This window comes from Astatotilapia calliptera, chromosome 2, assembly GCF_900246225.1.
Source record: "Astatotilapia calliptera chromosome 2, fAstCal1.2, whole genome shotgun sequence".
Taxonomy (NCBI): Eukaryota; Metazoa; Chordata; class Actinopteri; order Cichliformes; family Cichlidae; genus Astatotilapia; species Astatotilapia calliptera.
The window spans coordinates 33,009,624-33,031,481 of record NC_039303.1 but is presented as its reverse complement, the minus strand read 5'-3'; the positions used below and the strand labels follow the sequence as shown (position 1 = coordinate 33,031,481).

The following is a 21,858-nucleotide window of genomic DNA, read 5'->3' as shown; positions in this document are numbered from 1 at the left end:
TAAATGATGATTGTGCCCTCCGTTATAAAATTTGTGGGTCAGAATGTTTGGGCCAAAAATGGACCAAAAATAAAGAAAATGCAGAATTATTATGTTGCAAGTACAGTACCTGCTGCAATCCACTAGAATGAATACATGAATTTTTACATTCTGGTGTGACCCACCACGTGGACATCCAAAGTTCATGTTTATAGGTTAGAAAATGTCCAGAGAAAGGTGAGCTTAAATCAAAAGGAAACAAAAGGAGGGAATTTCATTTACAAGTCCAGCTTCCAATTTTAATTTCAGCTTAGCCATTTATGAAATGCTTTGCTGTTAAGGACAGGAGGAAGTGGCCATTTATTTGGTTATATAGATAACAAGATATGAGTATAATTTTAAAGTAAACTATATTAAAAACAGTGAATCTCTCCTTTAACCCTGGCTGTGCTTTCCTCCAGTGATTTTTAGTTTGCGTCACATTTGTTTAAAATGGAGCGATTTTTGTTTTTATGTTTACATTTTATTTAATGGTAGAGTACTTTTTGTTTGTAAAGTTGTGACACACACACGCAAACACCTCACCTCACTCTCAGCCGCCTTCATAACTCTGGGATCTGTAGTCTTTTGGCGCCGAGGTCTGACCCTGAGTGGGGAAACTTAAATTGTATTTGTTGCCTTGTTTTGGACACTTTTATGTGAATGTATCTGTGTTGTGTTTGTGATTAGAATAAAAGGTTTGCTTTTATTAAACCGCTGTCTCTCTGAGCGCTATGTTGGGCTGTGTGCTTTGTATTTCAAGGTCTGTTTAGTTAGCTGTGTGAGAGAATATTTTTGTTTTTACTGCTTGCCTACAATTAAGTCTAAATGAGTACCACGGTCCAATGAAGAGAGCCTCAAAGTGTTTTTTAAGTGGAATATCTTGGTTAAATCACATAAGTATTTCCGCAATTACCAAAGTCCTCTCCCTTTGCCTTTCAGTCACGAATGTGTTGTTGACAAGGTGCTGAAAGCATACAAGAAGCAGACTTGAATCAAACACTTGAACTGAAGAGTTATTCTTTTCCAACTTTAGAGCCTGTGTTGTTTAATGATGCAATTCTGCCCCTAGTGAATGAAAAACTGTGTCTGCAGTAACTGACTGTGAAGAAACAAGTGTCTCTTTGCTTCTTAAAAAGACGGAGAATGGCGAGATGAAGGAATCAGAGAGCCGAACCTCCCCGCCCCCACCCAGATCCAGCTCAGGAAACTCCGGGCCCTCTGCTCTTCCTCTGCGCTGACGGCACTTAATCACACTCGTAGCACTGTAATAGACTCCTCATCCACTCTCACGCCTTGCCCCTTTATCTTCCCCTTCTCCTCCTCCTCCTCATACAATCTGCTGTCCTCTGTCAGAGTGATGTAGAGTCACGAGAATGGGGAAACACCTTCCAAGGAGAAAACACACATGCACAAGTGCCTTCTCACAACACACACACATACACACACACAGCTCCTTCAGTGCTGAAGTGAAACAACTTGTGCTGCATGAACTTGGACAGCAACATTTCTCCAAACTGAAGGTAAGATGTGCAGCAGTGTCTTTCAGGGGACGAACTGTGAGCTATAATGTTAGTGCTTTTTGAGGAGAGACTGGTCTGTTGATTTTAGGTTTGTCATTTAGTGTGTGGTTTAAAAGTCGGTTTACATGTATAGACTGTCACACTGATTTTAAAAAGAGATGATCAGTCCTCCTGCTCCAGCTTATGTGGTCTAAACGCTGACACTACAGACACAATAGTAATTTAACAGCAAAAGTCACTCTTGAGATTTATGCATCAGTGTTCCTGCATGTGTGTTTACACTGTTTGCTAAGCATTTCATTGGAAATATTCTTTCTTAGATTTGTTGCCTCAAAGCAAAATGTCAGGCAGTTTATCTTTTTTTTTTAATGCCGCTTCTCTAGCCCCAAACAGTCCTGTCATTATTTCTGTGGATCATTTTTTCCCAGAGCATGAAACCAGAGATCCAGAGTCGTACCCTGTGATCTCCTTCTGACGTCAGTGTTGGCTCACTTTAAAAAAGGGAAATTCTTTAGGGGGGTAATTACATCTAAAGGAGCTTTATATTCTCCTCACACTGTAAATTCTTTAGCAGATACTACAGTCTTACCCACAGACAATCCTATTCATCTCTGGAGGCTGATTCAGGTTTATGGGTGAGAAAACATCTTTGTTTCTCCAGCTGTGGCAGATACTTGTGTTGATAGATTGTCCTTTTTTGTGTTAATTTCATGCAGTACAAATAATACAGTCACCAAAGCCCCAGTGTCTTGTTAGCATCATCTTTGCTGTGTCCTTTTTTAGGGTTTTACAGACTCCGCTGCTGTAGTTATTTTAATACAACCCAGTGATCACAAAATCTGGATTTTTTTTCCCTTATATATATGTTTTCTTAAAAAAAGCTTTCCAAAGTGGCAACTCTTCTGTGTGACACAAACTAAAGCAGTGATAGCATCAGTGAATAAACACTCATATTTTATGTTAAACAAACTATGAATAAACACCCTGAAGTCTTTCAAACAAAGAAATGGACGGCATGTTTTTGTACAGTGTGATGTTATTAATGTTTTGGATCGGTTAAACCCTTGAGAGATACAACTCCTGACCCTGACAAACCGTTACGAATTCTTATAAAACTCCGATAACAGAAAACCAAATAGACTTATTTTAGGACTATTAATACTTAGTCTCAGAAACTCCAGTAAGAGGTTTCTTTATGAACTACTTGATGATGAGAATTTATACTTGAATATTTTTACGGTGCAAAGTGTTGCTCATTTTATAGTGTGACAGAGGTCTCCAGCTTCACTAAAAGTTTCTAGTTTACGTCTTGGATTTGTAAGTTTCATACTGCACCCTGTTTTCTAAACTCTCAAAATCCTTGCTATGTGTTAAACTGAGATTCAGGTGGAGCACACAGAAAAAGATGCACGTAGATTATCATGCAAACTGGAGCTCAAACCTCCAAAGTTAACTAAATGTGTTTGAGTGGAGAAAGATATAAAGCGAGAATTTGTAGCTGTTAAAAGAGGATCTGCAGGACAAAGCCGAAGTCATGACCAATCACATTCTGTAGTGCCTTGTTTCTTAAAGCTGTGAACCTGTGGGCTCAGTAGTGGGCAAGGTCATGCTATAACAGCATTTTTAAATTGGAAGTATTTGGATTATTTTTATTGTTGGTGAGAGACAGCATTTTTGAGTAGAGTTTGAGGACCAGTACTTTAGTTTAACCCTGTTTGGTTAGACTAGGGGTGTCAAACATAATGTCAAATGGCAATGACTCCAATACTGGACAGCTTAGAAAATGTGGAGTGCATGGATTTTGAACTTTTTAACTATATTTTAAGTTTTACAGCTTTTCCTATTGCTTAAGACCCCGCATTGCCATCCATACAACACCAAAGTACAAGGAAATTAATTCATGAAAACCTTATATTCTAAATTATACTTACAGTACAGCAATTAAGCACTAAAACCTTTTCTATAACTTTACATGTTTACCATGTAGTTTAAGTGGTTCAACCCACTTCACATCAAAGTGAGCTGTATGTGGCCAATGATGTGAAGTAAGTTTGACATTCCTGGGTTGGATTTCTTTTATACACCTGCCTTACATGCAAACCGAAGAACAGCATGTACACATCTTGTTCCAGCTTTGTGTCTCTTTCCAAACAGCTCTGTGTATGATTTATTACCCCACCTGCAGCATTGTTTAACTTGGGATTAGATCACAGTCTGTCAGACGCATGCAGTCTCTTTCTCCGTCGCCCTCCCTTCACATCTTAGCAAAATATAAAAATATGCCTGTGTAGGTTTAGACTGTGATAACTAATAATCTGCCAGTGCTGACGCCACGGACAGAGATTTAGACTGTCCACACAAACCAAAGCCAACAGTCCATTAGTGCAGAATGCTAACAGTTGGCCAAACTCTGGGAAATCTCAGAACACTGTCAAGGTCCACGTGGAGACGACCGGGGCCAGTCGACCCAAAGCATGAAGCTCCTAAATCCCAGTCCTGTTTTTCTGGGTATCCGACTCAAAGGTAAACACGGTTCAAAGTAGCCAAATGAAGATAAGACCTAACCATGTTTTCGATTAATGTCAAGATGTATGTTTGGAGTTCTGGCAAAGTGTAATCATTTGTGCACCCACTGACAGGGTGGCCTGGTGTGTGTCAGTTTTTTCCAGATATTATGACAAACACCCTGCAATGAGAACATTTATTTAATGCCACCCATACCCTGCTGAAAAAGAATTGAGGAGATACGCCAGTTTGGAACTACTCTGATAGATTTACACTTTAGATACTTGATTGTTTTTGACCTGAACTAGTCTGTACTTCTGTGCACCTGAAAGTGTTCAAATGGCTTGAAGGGGAAGGAAATGGACACGCAATCATCCGTTCCTGAACCCTGACGTTGGAGGCATCGCAGAGCGAGCAGAAGAGGAAGAAAAAGAAGGAGTTTCGATATTTCTCTATCAGCTGATTTCTAGAGTTTTAACATGGGATGAGCTCCTGACTCCAGTGAGTTAAGGTACTGTCTTCTTTATTTTTCTCAATTATAAAACATTCATTATCATGGACACTACAGAAAGCATTTTGAATAGCTCCTTTCAATAGGATAGTATCGCTGTTGCTGTATTAGACTATGATCACGCTGGATGCATTTCTTAAAGCGCAGCACCTTTTTTCCATTTCAAAGAACCACATCTCGATTTGGGTTTAAGATATGGTTTGTTTTTACGAGTGTCTCTTGTCACACTCCAAGTTAAACAAGTCCCAACGTCAGTAACATCTCACACTGCGTCAGTGGAAATGATCTTTGTCTAAGCAAAGTTGTCAGTCTACTGATTTTACCTGCCTCTTTCCTCAGTGTAACCTGAGGAAACAGCTGGACAGGCATCTCTGTGACTTGAAATTAGGGCTTATATTTATATTTATCTCATTTACTTTTTACATGTATGCTGAAAAAAAAAATCCAGAATCAATTGGCAAGTAAATGTTGGTCTATGGTGTGTCATTTTCATCAGCTGGCCTTGTAACAGATTGCATGCTATTTCTCAAAGTGCAACATCATGAATGCTCTTTTGTGCCTCACCTTTTAATCTTACCTGAGGGCTTGAGAAACGAGGGCAAAAAAAACAAAAATCCAGTCTGTTTCATGCAAAAAGCTTTTAAAGAACAATTTTGTGATAAAATCTTGTATAACGTTGGGAAGTACCCACCGACACGAACATCTGAAGTCTTATAACACTGTAAACTTGAAAGAGGACGGCTTGTTTGTCACGTATACCTCTTACAATAGCTATCGCATCAGTGACAGCTCTGCTTTTGGACAATCTGGACTAGTTGAATGTTAATTAAAAGACCAGCGAGTCGCTCAGTGTACATGCAGTGTGGCTTAAGGACCCACCTTTAATGCAGAAAACGTTTTGTGCAACAGCTCTGAAACATCCACACTGTGTGCCAACTGTAAGAGTAAACACTTTACAACCTGGATTCACTCAATCACCTGTCTAATAACAGTCATACTAATCAAGCCATGAAAGTCTCACTAAATTAAAGTGCTTGTCATTATTTTCCACCATGTTAGTAGTTTGTCACGTTTGGTGTCAGTGACTCTCAGGTTTGGGCCTGATGCACAGATGCCTTCCAAGAACACTTGTGGTGCTTTTTTTTTATTTATTTTTTTTATAAAAGATATTTCCGTGCTTGCACATGTAGCACCTCTCTAAAGGAACTTCCTGTTTATGGCCAGTTGTATCCTGACTGAGATCCCAACCAGATCTGGACCTGTGAGCTGAGACCCTTTAACCCTGGAGGGGCAGGGAGAAAGGCGGGGAGAAAATGCGGTGCACTACCCTCACCACCCTGCTGGTGGGAGTCATGTTGTACCTGGTGATGGGAGCGTTTGTTTTTGTCACCCTGGAAAAGCCCACAGAGACCTTGGCACATGAAAAGCTGCTTGAAACCAAGAAAGAATTCCTCATGAAAAACTACTGCGTCACCGAGTCGGACTTTCACGAGCTTGTACAGGTATCAGTGGACACAGTACGTCACTATTATCCCACTCACACTCTGAAGCAGCTTTAAAATATGGTTTATTTACGGTGGCCCTGAGAGGCCAAATGGACTGCAACTTAAGTAAACACCAGCAATAAGAAAAATGCTGCAAAAGCTCACAAAACACAACGGAATTAGGAAAAACGGAAATAGGAAAAAACAAAACAGAAATATCTGGGGTCATATCACCTGTGTGGGATAGGTGGTCAAAGTAAGTAGCACTGAAGTATTTATATTTTTTAGGCTTACTCGATTTGTTTCCATGTAAATGAAGTTATGTCAGCACAGTTGAGCTGTTTTAAAGTGCACACTGTATAACATTAGTGAGTAAATATTTAGAAGTGTGCCGTCAGAAGGCCGAAGCTTCCAGTCTGTATTAGATTAACAGCAAATTAAAGATGCTGAATGTAAATGTAAATAACCAAATTGCTGTAGTAACATTATCGCTCAAACCAGATGGGCTTTTGTAACTTGAATGTTTTAATTTGAAATTGAGCTTCACAAAGTCTGAATTCGAGTGGAACATAATCCTCCAGACTACATGTATTTTTCTTAATCTCACATTAAACAAGGTGTTGAAACACGTCCTTTTAACGATCTTTTTTCTGATTGGCTGTCCCTTGGACAGAAGGGAAACAGAAGGTTTGAACAGCAGGATATATGGGGTGCAACAATACTCTATCGATATTGAACCGTTTGATACAGTGCTTTCGGTTCGGTATGCATATGTATCGAACAATACAAAATTTTTTATTTTATCAACTTTTCTTCTGACGATGCTGTCTGTGTTGAGCGCTCAGTGGATCTGCGTGACTACTCCGCCTAGGCTGCACTGTCGAGCGCAGATCCACTGAGCAGAGCGCAAGCTAGCGAGACAGAACTGCCTCAACGCTACCCGAAATTGAACCTCCACCACCCTCATTCAGATCTGGCGTTTGGAACTAGAGCAGGGCGATATGGCCAAAAATATTTATCACGATATATATTTGAAAATTTGCGATAACGATATAACCGACGATATAATTGATGCGAGACAAAATACAACTCCACAACATTACTAGCGCAAAAAGACAACCTTCCATTTATTTTCACTTAAACAAGAAGCTGGTTTTTATGTACATTAAAGCTTTATAAAAATGTAACAGTGCAAATGCAAATTCCTTGCTGAAAGTTTAACCAAAAGGCATTTCCAGTAGAAATGGGCTGACATATCCTGAGCATAACATTAAACTGCAGTGTGCATTACGCATTTTTCGGACCATAAGGTGCACGGGATTATAAGGCACATTAAGCGAAACAAAGCAGTCAGATAAATCAAACTTTATTAAACTCATTCTTCTTGCTTCCTCCACTTCTGTACCATTGATTCATTAATGTTGAATTCTCTGGCAGCTGCTCTATTCCCATGTTGCTGCAGTATATTAATGACTAACCTCGTATTGTGGATGGATTATCTCAGTTGTTCTCCTGACTGAAGTTTGGTCCGTTTACAGTATCCTGCCATGCGATTGCATTTGTCTCTAACCATGAAGAACCTTCATGTTAACTTTTATAAGTGGAAAAGTGTTAGTGTTCGTCCTCCAGCTTCACTGTTTATGTTATGCTAACATAGCTGTGTCGCTAGCGATCACGTAGCACATCATTATATACCAGCTAGCCCAACTTCAGTAACCCTGCAAACGTCGCTGCTGTTTAGTTTCCTGTCTTCATTTATGTTGGAAGTGATAGCAGAGCTGTACGTTTGATTTTTTTCAGAAATCTCTCAGTCAGAACATGCAATATCATGCTTAGGTAACTAGCGAAACTAGCGAGCTAACTTCCGCTAGCTTCCTGCTAACTTCTAACTCCGTTAAATGTAATAACTTTTGTTTTCATGGATGCCTGGAAGTTAAACTTTATAGTTACACCTGGTAAAGCAGCAATGCTGATCGTTTTATTAAAGATGAAAGAATTTAGACAGTTTTTAACGCTCAGTGATGCTGCAGTGTTGTTTGACCTGAAGAATACGGAGTTTAGGACCCAGATTACTCCCAGATTTAAGAGCATCTTAGTCCGACAAATATGACAATAACAACAGCCGCTTGCATGTTCTGCAAAAAAATGTGCTTTGTTGTGTATCTGATGGACAAACACCAAACCAGTTCCACATCACGGAAGTTGCACCATTTTTACAAACCAATTCTGGTTCATCTGTTTCACTCAACAATCGGCCATGTGCGTATGAAAACAAAGGCACTGCGCATGCGCGTTTTACTCCCATTCTATCGCGATATTTCATTTTCCTATCGTTGCCTAACATTATACCGGTATTACCGTGAACGGTATAATATGGCCCAGCCCTATTTGGAACTATCTCGGTTTTCATGTGAAGCATGACCCTGATGGTAAGCGCCTCATGGACAAAAGTAAAACAGTATGTCGGATGTGCCACGCAATGCTCAATTGGTGGGAACTAGTGCGTTAGCCAGTTAGCTCGTTAAGGTGTTGACGCCATCCAGCCCCACGCACGGGGCCATCCGCGGAGATTTGCCTTATTATGGCGTTAATGTCATGTTTTTTATATATATATATATATATATATATATATATATATATATTAGGGGTGCAACGATACACAAAATTCACGGTTCGGTTCGATACTTTGGTGTCACGGTTCGATATTTTTTCGATACAAAAAAATGTTCATGCCTTTTTAATTTGTCATTTATTAAAATTATAAATATATATTTTAACTCAAAAGTACAGTTTTTAAATTTAACCCTAACCCTTGTGCGTGTTTTTTATTTTGACAGCGAATGCGCACCTGCGGACCACTTATGTGCAGCCCTGGTTATTTAGCTTGTCATATTGCAGCCACAGAAATTATTTTGTCCATGAAACCATAAAGCTGCACTTTCTTTTTGCCTTATAGTCTGATTTGTCATAACTTCTCCGTTTTGTGGTAAGCTTTTCTTTGGCTGTCACTTCTTCACCCTGACCTGTCTTATTTGGCTCAGCAGAACTAAAATATATATCTGTCTGTGAAGGTTCTCAGTCATCCAGGTCATCGTAGTCAAATATAAATCCTGCTGCTTTTACACACGGACTCACATAAGCTCAGCGATTCTCTGCGCGATCAACCTCTCACATGTTTAAGCTGCGGGAGATTTCACTTGTCATGTTTGCATAGTAAGCTAACGATTAATAAGACGATGTCAGAGGAATTGGTGCACAAATTATCATCACTCACAGATCAGTGCTGTCGCTCTCTATACACAGTTCGCACGATTGCAAAGTGAAAGCAAAAAAACAAGCGCAAATTCAAACGCGATTTCAATATGTCACATATTGACAGTGGCTCACCGATGCCAATGACATAATTACCCAGCTACATTTCTGAAAGAATGCAAAAGCATTGACATATATTTTTCCTTCCTACAATAGCCCGACGGGCAGGGAAGAGATAGATTTTGGTAGCCCGACTGAAAAAATCGCTAGCCCCAGGACGTCAGGCTAGCGATATTGCAAGCCCTGTATCTGATTGAGGAATCATGCATCTTTGGAAAAGAGAGTTTATTACAGAGAAATGTCTCTTTCCAAAATAAAAGCTATACTATCCGCTTCTTCTGGGTTATATTCTCAGCAGCATAAGGAGAATCATGTGCTAACAGCTGTCTAAATGACTCGGCTAAAGTTAGTAGCATGCTTGTTGTTTTTGTCTTTGCACTAGGATGATGTCGGCGTAAATGTGCAGTCATATTCGTTGTGTTCCCACTAGTGCTTTCAGGTTAATCTCGTTGAAATGACCTTAACACCACAACATGGCAAATCTCCGTTAACGAGCTACCGCCGATCGCCCCGTGCATGGGGCTAGACGGCCAACACGTTAACGAGCTAACTGCGCTAACACACTAGTTCCCACCCATGTAATTGAGCATTGCATGGCACATCCAACATACTGTTTTACTTTAGTCCGTGACTCGCTTACCTTCAGGGTCATACGTCACATGAAAACCAAAATAATTCCAAACGCCAGATCTGAATGAGGGTGGGGGAGGTGCCCTGCGCTCTTCCTTCTGACGATGCTGTCTGTGTGGAGCGCTCAGTGGATCTGCGCTCGACAGTGCAGCCTAGGCGGAGTAGTCGAACGCAGATTCACTGAGCGCTCCACACAGACAGCATCGTCAGAAGGAAAGTTGATAAAATAAATTACAAATGTTGTATTGTTCGATACATACGCGTACCGAACCGAAAGCACTGTATCGAACGGTTCAATATCGATACGAATATCGTTGCACCCCTAATATATATATATATATATATATATATATATATATATATATATATATATATATATATATATATATATATATATATATATATATATATATGAATGAGAGAGAGAGATTAGGGGTGCAACGATACACAAAATTCACGGTTCGGTTTGATACTTTGGTGACACTTTGGTGTCACGGTTTTTTCGATACAAAAAAAATGTTCATGCCTTATTAATTTGTCATTTATTAAAATTATAAATATATATTTTAACTCAAAAGTACAGTTTTTAAATTTAATGTTGCTGAAACAACAAAATAATAAAAAAAAAAAATCTGATTGAGGAATCACTCATCTTTGGAAAAGAGTTTATTACAGAGAAATGGCTCTTTCCAAAATAAAAGCTATACTATACGCTTCTTCTGGGGTATATTCTCAGCAGCATATTAAACATATCAGGTCCCCATAAGGAGAATCATGTGCTAACGGCTGTCTAAATGACTCGGGTAAAGTTTGTACCATGCGTGCTTGTTGTTTTTGTCGGCTTCCACTTGTCTTTGCACTAGGATGCTGTCGGAGTAAATGTGCAGTCATATTCGTTGTGTTCCCACTAGTGCTGTCAGCGTTAATCTTGTTGAAATGACGTTAACGCCACAACACGGCAAATCTCCGTTAACGCTCGGATTGCCCCGTGCGTGGGGCTGGACGGCCAACACGTTAACGAGCTAACAGCCCTAACACACTAGTTCCCACCCATGTAATTGAGCATTGCATGGCACATCCAACATACTGTTTTACTTTAGTCCATGACGCGCTTACCTTCAGGGTCATACGTCACATGAAAACCAAAATAGTTCCAAACGCCAGATCTGAATGAGGGTGGGGGAGGTTCAATTTGCCATGTTGCAAGGAGAGCTTAACTTCTGTCTCGCTAGCTTGCCCTGCGCTCAACACAGACAGCATTGTCAGAAGGAAAGTTGATAAAATAAATAAAAAAATTTGTATTGTTCGATACATATGCGTACCGAACCGAAAGCACTGTATCGAACGGTTCAATATCGATACGAGTATCGTTGCACCCCTAATAAATAAATAAATATATATATACACACACACACACACACACACACACACACACACACACACACACACACACACACACACACACACACACACACACACACACCTACCTACCTCTCAGGCCAAGGTATTCTGTAGCACAGAGATATTCTCTTTAAGTTCCTACTGTTTACCACGTGCTGCTTTTATTTTCCAGATTTTACTTAATATCGTTCTTTATGTACGCTACGAGGTCCATGCATTATAAATACACCCATAATGTGAGTAAATAAAATGAACAAATAGATAAAACTTGGATGAAAAATTAAATTCCTTCAGGGTTTGATGTCTGCAGTCGAGGCAGGCCTGAATGTGAGCAGAGTTCCTGCCAACTTGACCACTCGCTGGGACATCGCGTCTGCCTGCTTCTTCTGTGGCACCATCATCACCACCATAGGTAAGTGACAGAGCTCACCTGCAGGGGAAACATTGCTCTCTGAGTGACAAAATGATCCACCTGATGCACTGTTGAGATTCTCTTTTCTGAGAAAGTGTTACCTGCATTATTTTCACTGAAGCATTTAAATGTAGTTTGGTATCTAAATTTGCAAGGATTTAGCCTGCAGGTGTTTTTATGGCTTGATAAATGTCACACTAGAGCTTATTTATGTCCTTGTTTCAAAGACACGCTACTTAAAATGTGATCAAACTGTAGCTTTATTTTTCTGGTCAACAAAGTATTCATGAATTGTAGAGTCACAGCTGATGAATATTTTCTAATACGCCCTACTAATTAAAATAATTACACAAGGTCCCTCTTTAAATTGTTTGTGCATGTCAGCTTTTATAACTAGCGTCATGTCTTTTTGATTAATCCTTCAAACAGGCTTTGGGAACCTCTCACCTCGGACGCCTTACGGCCAGTTGTTCTGCGTGTGCTACGCTTTGGTTGGCATCCCCATGTTTGGCATACTTCTCGCTGGAGTGGGCGACCACATGGGCACGGTGCTGCGGAGAGCTGTGGCCAAGATTGAGACCCTCTTCCTGGTGAGAATGGTCTGTCCTGCCCATCAGCCAAAACTTAGGAGTAAACAGCTTTAAACCTACAAGGCACAGACTTCTTATCAGTGCTCTACGCAGTAAACTGTTTGGTTCTCTCTAAGTTGCAAGTTAGAACCATGCAAGAACCAAATGTCTGGGCTCAGCCTTACAGATAAAGTGAAGAGCTTGGTCACTTGGTAGAAGCTCAGAATAGAGTCCTTAACATCGAAAGGAGCCAGTTTGGGCATCTGATTTTGGCAGCTCCTAAATGAGCTGCTTTGTACATGTCCGACTAGGCAGGGAACCCAGGCAGAGATTATGTTTGTCAGTTGGGCTGCAGAGTCCTACCAGAAAAGCTGAACTACTAAATAAAGCTGTTCTTGGAACCTTATTTCTCCACAAAAAATAAAATAAAAATCACAAAAACTGTCTTTGTAAGTGAATTTTCATATAAAACCCGCATTAGAGTCAGATCAGCTGAATCAGCACTTTAGCCACAGCTTAGAGCAACCGGACAGCAGCCTTATTCAAGAGTATCATGGTCACCATAGTCAAGTCATGTTGTACTTGTTTATTCTTTCAGGACTTTTCAAACAGATGGGTATTAAAGCTGCCCCACTGTTACATCTTCAGTCCATGACTTTAGTATAAAGAAAGAAAATAATCCTGAGATGCAGACATGTGATGAAGATGCCAGTGTGGACCAATAAAAAGCTGACAAATCTCAACATTCAGCCTGAATCCAGACAATTCTTTTTCCTTTTTGGTTTGATCTAGTTTAATTCTTGCACTTTTTTGTTACATGTATAGCTGTGTTGATCTTGATTTATTCTGCATCTGTATTGGCTTCTATCTTTCTCTCTGATAGAAACGCAAGGTCAGGCCCACGACTGTGCGTGTCACCTCAGCAGTTCTCTCCATCCTAATTGGCTGTCTGATCTTCCTCGCTGTGCCGACAGTCGTGTTTCAGAAAGTGGAAAACTGGAAGTTCTTGGAGTCGCTCTATTTTGTGGTCATCACGCTTACCACTGTTGGCTTTGGAGACTATGTACCAGGTACCGACCAAACACACACACATTTTAATCAATATGGACAACAAGTTGATGGTTGTTCGTTTTTTTACCTGGTGAAGTTGTAGCAACATACGCTGAACATGTAACCTGGTCTAGAGCAGATTATGTTCAGTGTTTCAGTTTAATGGTGGTGTTATGGGCATTTTCACAGATCCTTTTCCAAATGACAGTCTGTAAGTGTGATCCTCTGCTGAGGGAGTGCTTTTTAGCCCTCTGCCTTGAAAGTCTGATGGGGTATTCTCGTCACCTGGGTGGTGTGGACACCCAAGTTTGTGAATGCGATACCTCAAGTTAGATGATGTAGGCATTTCAAATTGATATCATAGTTGTATTGACGGAACAAATTTGAATAACAGGGCAAGTTTTCTGAAAAAAATGTGAATGCAATAACTTCAGAACGCCGCGACCTAGGCACCTCCGTGCCCTTTTATATGAAACCTCTAATTAACACAAATATGAATTGTTTTTCTGCTCTTTTCTTCGTTATTCTCATGATAAACTGCATATATTTGGGTTGTGGTCTGTTTCTGTCAGAGGTCAAACAGCCTGAACATATCACTCACTCACAATTTATATGACATTTATATACAAATAACCCAAAAACGAGGTTTATCTATCCACCCACAAAGTTACAGCTGTAGTCTCCCCCCCGCTGAGGTTTAATTAATGATGAATGGTCAACTTTGTACAGGACTGCCTCTTTCTGTCATTTCTGTTCTGTGAGGTTCACTGGAACATCACATTAAAAATTAAATCAACTTTCTCTGCATGGAGTTGGAGGTACTGAAGACAACAGCTTCTTCAAGCTTCTGGTGTTGTTGTGGATCGTGTTTGGTCTTGCCTACTTTGCCTCCATCCTCACCATGATAGGCAACTGGCTGAGGGTGCTGTCTAAAAGGACTCGTGCTGAGGTGGGAGACTCCAGAAATGTTATCTGAGAGACACCTAAACTTGTGTCAGTTCTTCTATGTTGTAAAGCTAATGTTAACCTGTGTCCCTGTCAGATGGAGGAGCTGAGGGCCCACGCAACAGACTGGACGCAGAGCATGTCCAAGGATTTCCGCATCCCAAATCCTCTGGAATTTAATGACCCCTTCCTCCTGCAGCGGCGGCGCTGGAAACGTAGCGAGCGCCGACGCATCCGCCGGGGAGCCCAGGGTACACTGGGATACTGGGTGCGAGGGGGACCTGAGAATGGACATCTGTCAAGTCACTGGGCTGGCCTGTCGAGCTCCATGAGTGAACTGCAGGACAATTCGTCCGGGGTGAGGGGAACTAACTCAAAGGCACAGGTGAGTGCAGCTGGAGGGGGAACGGTCCCCATATCAGCAGCAGGGTACAGGGCTGACCCTGCTGGGGTTCTGCAAGGGCAGGGCAGGTCATTTCCTCACCACCTGTCCCGCTCATTCTCCGTCCCCGTAACCCGCTCCGGTTCACAGCTGGATGTTGTAGGGGCACGTATGCAGGAAGGGTCACTCTCCGGATCAGAGTCTGCATTCGACTCCAGGTCAGATGGCTCCTCAGTCTCCTTCTCCTACATGGCACCCCACAAGTTCCAGCCGTGCCAAACCATCGGCAGCATGGAGGAGGGATCAGTAAGACTCGCACATATGGACACATCAGAGAGGAAAGATGAACTGATTCCAGCAGAGAACTATGAATCTGCACCAAACAATAGCCACAATCAGGCACCTGACCCTAGTCCTTCTTCTCGCTCTTCCCCTGTGCCCACATCCCTACCCGAAGTCCTCCTTCCCTCCCCTGACATCACCACAGCCCCCTCACCAAGCTGCCAGCTGCTCGACTTCTTCGGCGAGAACTTGGCGTACATTGACGAGTCCTCAGACACCCTGAGCGACCGCCCCCAGTCCACGAGCGAGGAGAAGAGGAGACGGCCCCGAAAGCCTAAGAAGAAGAGCATGAGGAGACAGCTATCACACAGGTGGAGCTCGCTGCAGGTGAGGAGGCCCAGCAGTGACATGCAGCCACCATCCCATCCTCCAACACCACCTCCAGCATCCTCTCTTTCAGACCTGTCTCTACCTGAGAACCAGACAGATGCAGCTCCTGCACTCTGACAAAAACCAGATGTGGCAGCCGACATCACAGCTGTGGTTCTACACTGCTGCTAGCTAGAAGAAACACGCCTCATGAATGCAGCTGTTGTTCTGGGGGTTTTTTCTTTTCTTTTTTTTTGGTGTTTATAGTTAGCCTCACAAAACCACCTCACCAATATTGCTTTGTTTCTTTTGTGTGACTAAAACGATATAAGATGGGTTTGAGTTTCCAGGACGCTCTGACAAAGAGATAAATCTGCCTTTCAGTGAGGCTAATCGTGCAACTTTAAGTGGACCGCTCCTCTCATAAACAAGGTTCGGGACTGAGTGAGTCACATCATTACCAAGATGTCATTAAACATAATTATCTGCTTTGTTTTGAGCTGCTGAGCTCAGTGGATTCTCGGCACTGACTTGACATTAAATCTGAGATTTAATCTGGCTTTGTGAGGCTAACTTTTGAGGAGCGACTATAAGCTTTAAATTCAGTGCAGGGTTTACACACAGCAATTTACAGAAGCTGTCGGCTGCCTCGCCTGAAAAAAAACCCACTTCCGTTAACATAAGAAAAAAATCTTTTTATGAAATGCAGCCTTAAAAGGGAAAGACATCCGGGGATGTGTTTTGAACAGTAAACGACATGTATTTAAAGTGTGTGAGGTCGTCATGTGCTAACTAAATTGATCAAAAGACAAGATGCGCCAGGATCTGGGTGGCTTACCACCACGAAAATTCCCGGGTGAAAACCCTGCCGTGGGTGGAAAACCAAAACCACAACAACAGCGCATCCGATTCAGAGCACGGCAGGGCCATTACTCTTCATCAGAACTGCACCATTGCACCATGGTGTGCTGTCATTCAGGTCCTTAAGTTGTCAGTCGTTTTAGGGATGATGGAAAGTGACTACTAAAGGATCAGAAAATCAGATGATTAAACCTGATACAGTCACACCAAAGTTATTTAAGTTAAGTTTGTGCTGCGTACCAACTTTGCAATCAAGTGTCCTTAAATCACTGTTGGTAATATTCTGCTTGTGTCCACTTTTCCACTTAACAGCTACAGTTTTTAGGTTTAATTCTTTTTCTGAACAATAACAAGTTTTATATCCTGTGTAATAACCTTTCATGTCCCATTTTTTTGCCAGTTGATATCTCAGATGTATCTTACAGTGACGCATTAAAGAGACCTTTATTACACACTGTTACCAGACATTAAGTCTTTATCCTGTAACTGTGGAGTTTTCTTTCACTTTTAATGTCACTAAACTTTTTACACTTGGGTCTTCTACTTTATTAATCACAAATATGCAAATTAGAACATGTATTAATAAAACACTTAGTGGTTTAACACTAAAAGCCTCACAGGGACCCAGAGTGTGTTTTGGTGTCTGAAAGCGAAAGAGATAAACTCTACAGATTGCCTTTACATTGTGCAGTGCCTACATTGCTCATACGGTGATATATACCCAGTTTTTCATTCTTATTATCACCGTGGATATTAGAAGTAAATTTTTTCCATCCTGGCTTTTTTAGGTAGTGACAGGATGGTGAGATGATACGCAGCACATGGCTCTAGGCAGAATCACCACCCAGGCTACAGCAGTGAGGACACAGCCTCTGTACATATGTCAGGCAGGTGATCTATGGGCGTGCCGTAAAGTAGAAGTGCAGAAAAAAAAAAGATCCATATTTTTATTCTTGGAATCTGTTAGAAGAGCTTCATATAATTCACAGATTAAAATTATCTTATCGATTTTAAACTGTGCTTTGGTGCAGAACCCTCAGTTCATCCACCGTCTGAAACAAATCAGTTTTAGTTCATCTTCCTTTAAGACGACTTTCTTCTGATTGACCGCAGCTCACAAACAAAAGGTTTGAATATCGGGTGGGTGGGGCTTCCGTGTTCACACCACGAGCTGTGTGCCTGAGATGCTCTCAATGATGTCATACAAAACAGAGAGCAGAAGAAAACTGAGAATGAGGTTTTACAGAGTTAGTTCTACAGTAAATACACTGACCTCATTATTTTAAACTTTGGTCATGATCAATATGAGCGTCCAATTTAATTTACGAAGGACTGTGTTTTTTAAACACTGCATTACATATGGACTGCGCTCTCATTCGCTTACATAATATATGTTAATTTCTTGTCTGTAAATCTCTAAAGGTTCATTATATTATATTCAGCACACGTTGCAGACAGAATAAGACGGGCACACAGTTGGTGCACTGTGCAGCAGCAGATGTGAAATGACCTGACCTGAAAGTCCTGAATGAACTCAGCTTTGGGTGAATGTGGGATAAATTGCCTCTTCCTGCTTACTCAGAAGCAGGAACTACTACACGAGGCTATCATGGCATTTTGCCCTCCACCAGTGCCAAAATAAGTAACGGACAGAGTCTACACTCAAATTCAGGCTCCTACATATTCTGTCACTTGTTGACAGAAAGCTGGAAGTAGATGGCTCATAGTGGTGCGCTGACTATGAGCCATCAGCAGTAATGTCATTATGAGTCCTGAGTGAGGACGGATGCTTTTTTAAATTATTTATTACTTTTTCTTTTTGTACAATAAAATGAAGGTGGACAGCAAGGATATTATTGGGCTTTATGCTAAATATGTACATAACTAAACATTAATTATGCACAGCATTGTGCAAAAGCCTTGAACTATCCCTTTTTTCTTTATATTTTGCTTCCAAGGGCCTGACCATTTTCAGAGAATAATTGTTTTTTAAGGTACTTGGTGTTTTTCTGACAGGCTGCTATTAACATACTTTCTTCCCATGCCTCCAGCTGAGTTTATTAGAAATGCCAAAGATAACACAATTCGACAGGCGTAAGATGGGATTGTTACACCAGCAAGGTGATTCCAAAATATATCTCAGCAGTTTATCTTTGAGGAAAGAAAAAAGATTTTTCTATCTACAGCCGATAAACGGTATCTGAACGCCATATTCTTAAGAAACAAAAACAAACAAAAAAACTGGCACAGGACAAGCAAGGTGTAGCTGGACCTTCAGTTGATCCATCTACTGGTCACTGAAGCCTCATCAGAAATGGTATCAGTGGAAGGATGGGCATCACATCTTCAAACATCTTTTTAAAAAACAAAACCCACAGGAAAGATAACATATTTTTTTTAAAGATCAACTTTTGCATATAAATACTTGAAAAATAAATTTCAACTACATTTAAAAAAAACCAAAACAACACACAGCTAAAAGCCTGTAAAAGGCTGTATTTTTGTATGTGATTTAACCCTGTTTTTAAAAATTAGTCTTAGCCTAAGCCTAGTTTTAGACTAAATACTTTTTAATTGTAAGTCTTTGTATTAGTTGAGGATTTGTTTTAATCCAAGGGTGATAAAGTGTTGTGAAAGCTGTAGATTTAGTGATTACTTACAAGGGGAAAAAATAGCTACTAAATCTTTTCTTCTGTTTTATAAAATGTGGCTCACTTCACAAAAAACTCCTGTTGTAATAAATATGACTCCCACAGTCAACACCAGACAGACTGAAAGTCGAACTGAGCCACCCTGCTGTGCAGTTATTGAAAGAAAGCACAGAAACGACGCCCTCGTCTGTTAAAAACCAGAACAGCCAGGCCTCTGTGGGTTTGGCCTTACAGCTGTTTTGTCCCAGCAGGGCCTCAAGTACAGCTCTGCTCTCCAAGTTTGACTGCTCGACGAATATGGCTTCAATAACGCCGAGGCCACAGATCGGTATCTTCTGTTTACTCCTGTGTCTCGTTGCCGCTCTGCTGCTTGTATAACTCTATATTTTGTGTTTATGGTGCCCTGTTGCCCCGAGAGCTGCGTTTTAATTTAACTGGCAGGAATAAATAGGAATGACTTCAATCTAAAGTCTCGTCCAGACCTGTCATGTGAGCTCAGACCATAAGGTGCTTGTGTGAATGAATTACTTTTTTAACAGGCTCTCTTACTTTTTGGTCAGCACGCGGAGGGTGAGCGAGCGTTTCCAGAGGCAGAACCATTAATCATGGCATATTTTGCTGCACGGAGGCAAAAATAGCAGAATATATGAATGTAGGGGTGTGCTGCACTCACACTCTTTTTCTATAGGTCAAAGGCAGGGTGTGTGTGTGTGCGTGTGTGTCTGTGGGTGTGTGTGGGCAGGGGTCGACATCCACAACAGACGTCCTTCTCAAGGACAGAGGGACTCAATGTGAGACGGAGCAAGGCGCTCTACCGTGGGATAAGTACAGGTTGGATTTAGCAAGGGGTAGTTAAGTGGAAAAGACTAACAGATGCTGGGGCTAGTTTACTCAGGGGGGAGGGAGGCTCACCACAGCTCGAGGACTGACACCCCAACACACACACACACACACACACACACAGCGAAGCTGTTTCTCACTGCTGCTCAGAAAAACAATTTTATTGTAATCCTCTAGAACAGTTTGTATCTCTTTAAGCTACTTTCACAGCTGGGATTTAAACCACACTGCATTAAAGGACATTAAAGGATCAGTTCACCAAAAACAGCTCCGTGCAGCAGCATCCAGCCATGCAGGCAGTTTTGGGTTTTAGATGCTTGCTTTTGAGAAACTGGATAAATCAAGGGCCTTTGACTGTGCGATAATTCATTTCTTACACTATATATCTATATTTATAAAGTGTAAATAAAAAAGCCAACTTCAGTTGGTTATTTTTTTTAATCTGATTAAACAGACTTCCAGCCTCTAGACAAATAAACAGCCTACTGAGCCAGAGAGTTGTGTGGGAGTAATGACACAAATTATAAATATAGCCTATATGTAGGCTAATAAACACATGGATGAATACACAGATTAAAGGAAAAAGCATTAGTGCTGTCAATGCTATTAATGCCTAACATTTAAACACATACAAAAAAAACCAGACTTTTTAATTTATTTTTGCTCAAAAATATATTCTAATAAATTCTAATAAGAATGATTTCATTTTATTTTTCTTTATACTGTGAAGAGAGCAAATTAGTAAATCATTACAAGGACTGCTGCTGGGGAATTAATTATTAGGAGACTTCACCATTTTTTATGTTTTATTTTTCATTGTGGCATTGAGCCTCTTACTTTTAACCCTATAACACCAAGTATGTCATATTTGATGAGATTTAGTAAGTTTTTCAGATGTCTGTATCATCAGTGTTATTCCCCCCTGAATAGAAACAAATTAAATAGCACAATAAATCTTTAATTACACAAAAAGTAGCAAATATTATACAAATGATATATATGTAAGTTAATATTTAATTTTTAATCAGACAGTTAAAAAATTAGAATTTTCTGGCAATTATTTCACAGGTCAGGCTTTAGAGGGTTATCGCTCACCACCCAAATGTCATGAAGATGCCACCTGACGACCTCCTCTGTACTCTTAATGATGCGTACAAATATACCTCACTATATATCAATAAAGATGAGGTTTGGCGACTATTAGAACAGGCTCTGGGTTTTCACTAACTTTTGACGCACACCTAGTCATTTTGTTCTGGAAACGGCCTGAAATATGACAGAAACCGTTCTGTGGGAATTTAAAGTAGATTTCACGTTATACAAAACGGTCACATTCATACTCTTGATGTGTGATACCATTGATTTCCTTTCCAAACCGATACCAAGTAAAATTCATTGTGGCATCGACGATACTGATCTGATACTTTGTACAAAAAGTTAAAGTTAAAAAGTTAATTATAACTTCAAAATATTTACAGGACATCAGAATACTTGTTCTTATTGTTTAATTATAAAGAGTTATCATATAGAAATAAAAAACCTGACGTTGTGTGTTAATTGATGCTGTTTAAACACATAGATCTTGACATTAAACATGTATATACTTGCCTGGACATTTCAACAAAAACATTCAACATTCACACTTCCCCTCATTCACAGTAGTCCTGTGCCACATCACAAATTTTGGTATCAGTCCAATACCAAATAAATACAGGGCCAGAATTGCAGATATCAGTACCAATAATTTTAAGTTATTCAGGCAGTTTATTGGGGGAGAGTAGTGTGCCATGACTTATGAGATGAATTCTCAATTTGCAAATTCTGAACACATTTTAATCAGTGCTATATCACTGTGATTGTTACTTTCCACAATAATTAGTTAACACAACACACCAGCTTTTCATGTGTTTTGAAACTGGGTTTTTGGAGACCTGGGATGTAAAATAACTAACACAGTTCAGTGGGCTACATACTAAACTTGAAAGAAGCAAAGTATTGTTACAGTCATGCTAGTATCGTTTCAATACCAGAACCAGTGTTGGTATCGTTACTA

General features: G+C 40.5%; 1 protein-coding gene across 2 annotated transcripts; it reads left to right on the top strand.

The window, feature by feature from the left end:
* Positions 1-1,026: 1,026 nt before the first annotated feature.
* On the top strand, positions 1,027-16,708 carry kcnk4a (potassium channel, subfamily K, member 4a). 2 transcript variants are annotated; one of them, XM_026143769.1, is made up of 8 exons: positions 1,027-1,541; positions 4,379-4,557; positions 5,782-6,059; positions 11,739-11,856; positions 12,286-12,446; positions 13,309-13,495; positions 14,288-14,424; positions 14,518-16,708. In XM_026143769.1, exons 3-8 carry the CDS (start codon positions 5,871-5,873, stop codon positions 15,589-15,591), a joined length of 1,866 nt encoding a protein of 621 aa, XP_025999554.1. In that variant the 5' UTR covers positions 1,027-1,541; positions 4,379-4,557; positions 5,782-5,870; the 3' UTR covers positions 15,592-16,708. The 2 variants fall into 2 exon arrangements, with proteins under 2 accessions (XP_025999554.1, XP_025999563.1); XM_026143778.1 differs by lacking the exons at positions 1,027-1,541; positions 4,379-4,557 and having other exon boundaries at positions 5,733-6,059.
* Positions 16,709-21,858: the final 5,150 nt, after the last annotated feature.